The following is a 9,894-nucleotide window of genomic DNA, read 5'->3' on the forward strand; positions in this document are numbered from 1 at the left end:
TTATTAATGTATTCTACATGTCTATGAATCTACTATTATACAAATATTCTTCTGCTTTTACGCTATGTAATGAATATATTATAATTATAATGTCTATATTTCTTTATTCTTATTATTCCTATGTTTTTTCCATTATTTTATGGGTCCTTCATGCAACTCTAGGAACATTTATGTTCTTCTAAACCTCATAAATTATTTTGTATCTCTACTTTAACTATATAAAATAGTTTCATGTTAAGAGATCCGCGAAATATAATTGTCCTATGTGCTAATCATTTTATACAGATTCTGAGTCAAATGTTACTAGCTTATTACTTAATATCTAATTTAAACTTTTTATTTTACCCCTTTATTTCCAGAATGCATAAAGTTGATACAAATGAAGTACACTAATGTATAAAATAAACACAATATAATTATTTAGGATATAGTAATATAACACAAATGAGTTATAAATATTATGATAAATTAATACATATCTAACTATAATTTGTATTTACAGTGTACAAAAATACAAAAATATAATTTTTCCTAAGGTTAACGCAACTAAGACAAAACGATATGATTGATACTTAATTAATATATTACGACATTTTACTATAATACTCGAATCAACAACTACTGATTCACTTTATATATTAGATGGGGAGGCTGAATCACGCTCTGCGTGTTCATTTGACTCTGTAATACAAACATTTTGATTTGAAATTCCATGTGTTCCATGTTTCTGGATTCCTTCACCCAGGATTTCTTTACATTAATCTCAACTTAACTCCTTACATGGATTTAAAATGGTCAAAAAAACACTTGGGTCAAATTTTTCTTTAGAATTAAAAATAAAGATCCTAATTTTATTTAACATTTTCATATATGCAACTAGTTTTCATAACCACCATAATAGTTCATGTCAATAAATTTAATATGTATAAGGAATTTTAAATACACTTTCCATTACTTTTCTCAAAACTATCTCTTTTCGTATATTTATAATATTCAATATTATCATGTAAATTTTTCTGTTCTTGCCATTTGCTTAGACGTTTCTGACACATAATATCAACACATTCCTACATTAGGACAATTTTCAAATAATAGTAATACTCGTTCAACCAGTTTATATCTAGAATATTTGTTTTTTAGTTTTTTCCTTTTATACTTCTTTATCCCTATTTGGTCTTGTGACTTGTTGGTAAAATTTAACAACCATTTGTTTCGTTAATTTCTATGTTTGTTTGGCAGGTCTATATGATTTACAATCTTTTTTGCAAAGTCTCTTATTGTCTTCAATAATGTGTTCTAAATTATAGTACCAATCAAAATTATAATTTATGACTATAAATTTGCCAAATACTTCAAATTTTTTATGAGTGAAAATATATGAAAAATATTCAAACTGTTAATTGGTTAGGAAATATAAATAGTACTAAATAAATTTATTCTTCCTGATAAAATAGAGTCCCTCACTGTCTCTTAAATCACAGAAAATATTGATATACTTGTCTATCTATACATTAAAATGATCAACATATCCTATCTATATTATTTAATGTTACCACCTTATTTTTATATATGCTAACTACATGAAATAATGATGTTCGTTTGTCTGGGCCTATTTATTAATGGCTTGTAATAATATACTTATATGTTATTCATGAGTGTAAATTTTTTATAAAAAGAAAAATACAAATTATAAGAAAAAACATTAACTAAAGCCAAACTACTCTATTGTTCTATTACTCCATATTAAGTGAAAATTTTTAATTATTCATGAATTTATTAAGGAAATTATTCTTCTGCAAATTATAAGTACAACAGAGTATCATATAACGCTGTCCATAATATACAATAAATAAAATCATTGTCATTTTTTCTCTGTACAATATGTAACTTATATATGTCTTTAATAAATATTTGTGTCTCTTAAAATATCGTCTATTAAAAAGGCTTCTTATAATAATAAGTATACTTTCAGTATATAATTTATATCTTCATTTTTTCTTCTAAAAAAGAGTAGCTTCTTTTTATTATCCTATTATCCTTTTTGAAGCGTTATTAATGTCAATTATTTAATTATACATTCTTCAAAACAGACGCGTTAAAATTTTAATGTCACTAAGACATGCAAATGCAACAAAAAATAATAAACATCATATAAGTTATTTTAATTTTGTTGCCTCTATAAATGGTAAAAAAATGGTTACACAGTGTTATAAATTCTATGGATACATTATTCAACATTGTGAATCTTATAGTAAATAGTAAAACCTCGGTACTCATACAATTTGTGAACTAGAAAAAAGTGTTTCGTTCCAGTACCCATTTTTTTAAATATGATAAATAAACGCTTAAATATTAATATATTTCTATATACATACAAAATAATTTTTTTCCATAAATAATTTGAAAAAAGATGGTATTTTATTTGATTAATAACTACAAAAAAATTAAAAAGATTTTTACAATAAAAAGGATTGTTCTTGGAAAATCACTATGATATAAAATCTTTTATATTTTTGCTTAAAAGGAACTTAATTTTATTGATGTATAAAACACATCTTGCATGTAATTTTTTTAATTAATTTATTTCTTTTTCAAATATCCATAGAAGCTCTAAATATATTTCATTAAAAAAAACCATAAACAATGCATTTATTACATTTTTTTTGTTAAACTGTAAATGTGATTAAGCATGTGCATTTTATTCTTTTAATAAAAAATAATATAAAATAATTATGTTAGAGAATTTTAAAAACATTTAGCATAATGTATATATAAATTGAGCATACAATTAATAGCTTTTTTTAAAAAATAATTGCTCTAATTATTATTACATTTATGAAATGATTGATCTTTTTTTGACCTTGCCCAAGTTAACATAAATAAAATTTGAAATGATATTTTATTATATTTTTCTATATTATATTTATAGTGGAAGTCACATTTATCATTACGTATAAAGCATAAAAATGTTTTTGCACTTATTTACACATTACGTTATTCAAATATCCTTAACATATGGATATTTTTGCATTCATTTATTCTTTCATATTAATCTTACCGCTTTTTTGTTTGATGACTTTTTATCATTCAACACTAATGAGCTTATAGTGCGAATAACCAAAATAATAATGAAAAAAAATTAATGAAATAATTATAATTAATCTGAAGTACTTAAATGAACATTTTGCAAAATATTGGCACTCCTTCAATGTAATGCACACATAACATATAAAAATGATTTCAAATCATCAAATTTTATATGAAAAAAAAGGTTTTTCTCAAAAGTATCCCGAAAACTAAATAATAACTGTTCATTTTTTTGGAAAAATACAAGACGATTAATAAAATTATTTTTTGTATTGTAAATTACAGGGCATTTTACTTAATTCGCAATAAACCATTAATTACATTAGGTAGAGTATGAAAAAAAATTGTACATAACATATAAGGCAATAAATGAACTTGCTTATAATTAAAATTCCTTATTTGAAATACTTATAAACGATGTTAAAAGTGATCTGTTTCTCATAAATTAAAACTATTTTAGAAGCAAGTATAATATCTAAAAGGACCATAAAACTTTAAAATTAATAGGTGCACGTGTAAAATACTCAAAACATAGAACAAATCTAAGAAGATACCTAAAAAATTGAAGTATTTGTTTGTGCCTTAGGGAAAAAAATACATTCGGTTAAATATAACTAACGCCAGTGATAACTATTAAAGGAATATATTCACATCGCTAAATATATAATGAATATATATGAAAATCTAAAATAGTGAATTATTAATAATATACTGTACTATATTTAATGGAAACTATCACTAAATAATGAAGTTATTATTATTACTCTACACAGTTAACACATGAAGAATAAAATAATATATTCCTTCTGATTTATTATATATATATATACGTTTTGTTATACAGTTTATAAAAACCCAAGGAAAAAGAATTAATCTTATTAACAGTATAATAAAAAAGAAAATAGTAAAGCCTTTACATTGTAATAATATCTAATATACCTAATGCCAATAACAAATATTCCAGGTTAGGATCTTTTCAAACTATAAAAAATATTCTTTAAGACAATAATATCATGATTTTATAATTTAACATTATTATTATTATTATTCATTAGCAGGAAAATCGCTGAAATAACCTTAAATTAAAAGGATTCTATACCACGACATTCAAATGACCATATAAAGGAACTATAATATACCCTTTTAATGAACTACCTAATTGAATTATACTTAATTTTAAATGTATATTTTTAAAAATATTTTGCTTAAATATTTCATATATAGGCTGCATCTATTATATATGAAGTAAATGTAAATAATTTATATATCCAACAAAAAAATTAATAAACTGATAGTTTAAAAAAATATAATAATATTTCCATTTAGAACAAGAACAATTAATAAACATTTATTTCTACTTATTGAATGCAAATGTTGCAACAATATTATTAGAATAACATAGGATAAAATTATTTTGTCTATTATCCTTATATATGACACATATTATATTAACGTAATATAGGAGATTATTGTGTAATATATGTTATATATTTTTTATTACTCAATATATAAAAAAATTATTCATACATATGTTAGTAATTTTCAAAAAATTGTATAGCGTATTTATAAATTTATTTATTAATTTTAATTATATTAATATTTTTTTTAATTCATCTGCATCATAGCATTTTAATTATATCCTAAATAAAATTAATGATTCTAAAAATATAAATATGTAAGTAATGAAGGTTAAACATATGTAATGGGTAAAATCTTTCTAGAAAATTAAATAAAGCATATACACACAAGAAAATTGTAGATCTATGAATTTTATAATACACCGCTTCTTATTCATTTTATCAATTATATGGGATTTTTAATTATTATAAATTTTTATAATAATAATATAAAACGTCTTATAATTTATGCATTATATATTACTTGTCTTTATATAAGGAATTATAGGATTCAAAATATATCAACATAATAATAATGGAACAATATGTAAGTATCAAATGTTTTATTTAAAAGTAAATTATAACAGCACTTTCTTTTAATAGTAACTTTGTTAATAAAAAACAAATTAAACTATAAACAACTAATGAATTCATATTAACACGTAGAAAATATTAAATATATAATGTGTCTTACTATTAAAATAAAAATATAAATACATGTAAAAAAAATTCTAGAACAAATCTTATTTAATTTCTGTGTGCCACATAAATGAAACCTTTTACATATAATGTATTAATTTTTTCTTGTGTTCAATGTGTATAAGCTTTAAACTCCTATGTATATTTTACTACCATTATAATGCCTATGATTCCAGATTGCTTATACCTCCTTATATACTATATGGATTTAATGTATAACAAATTATACATTCATTAAACATATATTTGCGAATACGATTGTTTTACCGTTATGCCTATAAATAATTATGTATCCAATATTATTACTTCAAATTATTCATGTATTATATTTTAAAGCATTCTAATGATATCTTATATAAATTATATTATATAATTTATGAATATAAATATTTGTACTTCCATAAAAATATTAATAAATTGTCGTGTAACAAAAATATTATATTCCCGTATGCAAATGCACATACTCTTATGTATGATTTATTTGCTTGTATTATTTGTTTAAACGAGCTATAAAGGAATAAAACTATAATAAAAATTAAATTTAGAATATGGGGCGTGCAGTTGTGGTTTTCATTAATGACGATCAATCGTCTACGTCTCAGGCTTGCCACGATAATTATGTAGACTATTTAGTAAAATTTAAACGAGAATATCGTATTTCTGAAAATAAGGACTGTATAAAGCTATGTGATGAATGCTATAAAATATATGAATATATAACAACATTAAAAAATCAGTGTCCTGAAAAAATTTCTGCCCTTGCTGGATCATATGCAGCGATAGATTTAACGAGTTACTGTAAAAGATGTGATGTTAATTATAAAAAAGTAATCAAAAACACATGTTGTAATGATGAAAAATATGAATTAATATCAGGTACAGATAAATTATGTAAAGTAAATGTTGTTAGTCTAACAAAAACAATATCTGAGCTAGAAAAACATAAAACTAACCCACAATTGGAGAGGCATTCCTATGAACTCAATGGTCTAGAAAATAATTATTCTCCAGAAGACAATGAAAAACATACTTCTGCCAAAGATTTAAGACAAGAACATGGAATTTCGGGAAATAAACAACAGGAAACATTGAATTCATCTAATATAGGTAAGCATAAAGACTAGACAAATCCATCAATAATTAATGAAAATTCTGCTACATCTATAAAAACACAAACTACATCAGAATCTTATCTGTCCCATGCCAATCGTCAAATCTAGTGTTTCCTATTAGTGAAAATACGCAAACTTTAGGAACAGTCTCTAGTCTGGCAAATAATTCAGATAACACACAAGAAGCGAGTACTCCAAGTGCAAGTATCCCTAAAAGTAATACACAACATAGTCAATATAATATTCTGGATAATTATATAAATTATGGCCATGTTCTTTCTAATAAGATAATTAATGCAGTACACTCTTTTTACAAGGCATTTGTTTTTGCACTACTTCCTATTATACCTTCTGATAAAAGTGATATCAATCATCTACAAACTAGTAATGTAGATAATGTGCTCTCAGGTATGAATAGTGCATCTTCTAATCGTGAAGTTAAAAATAACCTGTTTCCTCTTAAATATAGTTCCTAATTTTAAAATTTGATTGATATATCCACAGGTCAAGTTATTCTTGGTAGTGATGCTCATTCCGATAAGAATATTTCTGTAAGTGCTGCTGAAGAAGATACTCATAATGAAGGTAACTACGGCAATGGTGCTACTGAAAAAATTATTCAAAATGGTACTTCTCCTTGCATAACACATGATCGCGTATATATATATAATAACATTCACTCACTATTGTAATATATTATAATCAACATTCTAAAATATTTAATGAATTTTCAGGAACTCATGACAATCACGCACCTCTTGTTACACATACAGTATATATTGATAAATATATAAGTGTACCTATAACAACAGAGTCTACAGTTACCGCTGGAAATGGTATTGAACAAGCTGAATCCAATGAAAGTGACAACTGGATATCATATAGAACATATATCGCAATGACATTAGTGCCATTGTTAATTATTTTTTTACTGATAATACTTAAAAAGGTATATTAAAATGTGATATAATAAAGAATTATGCTTATATTTTTAATTATATATATCAATTAAATTTCCATTTTATAATATTTTTATTTCTTTTAGTACACCCTATTAGGAGTGCTTTTTAAAAAGAAAAAGAAAAAAAAAAGAAAGCAAATGAATGAAAAGTTGAAGAGGATACTTTTTGGACCTTCAATTGAAAGGGATAGAAGTATCAATTTTGCATATAGCTATTTTCAATATTAAAAACAGTTATCAATATTTGTTTTAAAAAAATTAATAAACCAGTTTTTTTTAAACATTAAGTATGTATTAACTAATAGTTTTGCACTTTTAATTTCTTTCTGTTCATTCTTAATGGATTAAATTATTGCACAACATTAAGACTATATAATTAAAAATCATAACTATAAAATCTTTATGTTGTAATTCTAATTATAGCATAGTAATAAGAATAAAAAATTAAAAAAATGTACATTTTATTAATTTGTTTTGTTCATTTACGCGAGTTATGAAATTGTTTTAGTATTTTTTAAACCAAAATATTACTTATAAGTAAATATATGTATATTTCGATGCAGTATGAATTTTGATTAAACTTTTGCCTTTTTTGAGTTTTATATTAAATATAAAACTATCATATAATGAAAAATTTTTAATGCATACTTGAAATGTATTTATTGCACTATATACCATAAAATAAATAAAAATGCTTTATGTTGTCAAGGAATGTTTGTTTATATTGCAAGATTAAGATATTTTAAATGACTACAATATTTGGAAAATATACAACATCAATGCATAACTGAATGAGAAGTGAATATGCATTAAGAATTCTGTCTCTATATAAACAGAGTATAGGAACTGTTTCTGAAAAGAAGAAATCATTATAAAATATTTAAAATTCATTTCTAGTTATTAAAAAACTAAATAAAATAAATACACAAATATAAGTAATAATTAAATATATTTTGTTGAGATAGATTTTAATTAAGGCACAATATAAAAAATCTTGAAAATAATGAAATAATTAAATAAATGTATTATAAAAAAATGAATTTTAATTATAACATATTTAATACATAGAATATGTTAAACGTAAAATATAATATAATTAGAATAGTTATTTATTAATATGTAATATTAATTATGTAAAATGTAATTCTAGTTAAAAGAACATAAAAGCAAAAAAAAAAAACATGTCAATTGTTACAAGATAATTTACTTTTGGATCATACACCATGAAATAAAAATATGAACTCAATATATTACAAAATTCATCCTATGGTACTATGATTCTCCTTTTTAAATAAAGATTTGTCCATTTATACAGAACTCTTAATTATTGTATAAGCAATATAATAATGGAAATCACTAGATTTAATACAATCATACATATAACATGCATACCGAGCCCCATCTGTGTTATTTTGGAGTGAACCACTAAATTATATGAATTATGATCAAAAACACTTAAATGTTTACATATTTTTATGTATTAATTTGTAAATCTTTTTTATGTAATGGAGATATTTTTAATTTTCATTAATATGAAAAAAAAACTTTGATTAATTTTTTCTGAAATAATATGTAATTTTTTTGATGCTTTTATGAAAGTCACAATATAACAAGTGACTAAAAAAAGTAAATGTAGAAACAGCACACGGATTATATTAAAAAATGGATCTTATATTTTATAAATAATGTAAAAATTTATTAATACCTATATCATAATATTCATGTTTTCAAATATAATTTCTAGTTTCTTAAAATCTTATAGTTATAAATATGTCATTTTTATATAAAGTACTTATTATACATTTCTTGAAGTTTTAAGAATAATATAAAAAATTTTCATTCCTCAATGTTTCATTTTAGAATGATTAAAAAATATATATTTTATATAATCATCATGAGTGCTTTATATATTCATTTAAAAATTTCAACCTCGGAGAATGCATTTTTTATATTACTAAATATTGCATTCTTTCCATAATTTAACTAAATTTCTCCCCTATAGTAAATATATTTATGTTGTTAATGTCATAAAACAATAAAATTATTTTTTTTACAGTATTATATATATGTTATTAATGTTAGAGAACGTTGCATATATTCTTTAAATAAAAGATTTTTAAATATTAATGAAGATAAAAAAAGATTCAAATATTCCTGACTATGTATATAGATATAATTATTGTACCACATGTATATTTTTAATTTATCCACTTTAATTTGACATGTCAAAAAAATGCGAACCTTTACTTTTTGTAATATATATAGACGTGTAACGGATATTAGTATGGCTAAAAATATATATATACAGAATTTTAAATAAAAATTTTCCGTTGATTTTGGCTTTCAGTACTTTTATAATAAAATATAACAAATAATATATCCATATAAAAATAGTTATTCTTGAATAAATAATAAATATGTCTGTAGTAAATATGACATGTAATTTTTTGAAAGCACATAATCTTATTCTTTACACATTTTGATTTTATGCTTCCAAAGAAAATTTAAGCATTACAATAAATTAAGTAATATAAGTTCATAATTTCAAAATTAGTTGGGATTTATTTTTTTAATAAGCTTAATTATGTAAGACAAATTAAATATTAAGTATGTTTTATATATATCTAATTTTGAAGTT

At 22.3% G+C, this 9,894-nt stretch overlaps 1 protein-coding gene across 1 annotated transcript; it reads left to right on the forward strand.

The window, feature by feature from the left end:
• Nucleotides 1–5,559: 5,559 nt before the first annotated feature.
• Nucleotides 5,560–6,307, forward strand: PGO_000580 (Plasmodium exported protein, unknown function; the record flags this gene model as incomplete). Its single annotated transcript, XM_028690796.1, has 2 exons — nucleotides 5,560–5,607; nucleotides 5,729–6,307. The coding sequence occupies 2 exons, from the start codon at nucleotides 5,560–5,562 to the stop codon at nucleotides 6,305–6,307; spliced, it is 627 nt and encodes a 208-aa protein (XP_028546597.1).
• Between the last annotated feature and the right edge of the window lie 3,587 nt (nucleotides 6,308–9,894).

This window comes from Plasmodium gonderi (assembly GCF_002157705.1).
Source record: "Plasmodium gonderi DNA, contig: Pgo-contig_51, whole genome shotgun sequence".
Taxonomy (NCBI): domain Eukaryota; phylum Apicomplexa; class Aconoidasida; order Haemosporida; family Plasmodiidae; genus Plasmodium; species Plasmodium gonderi.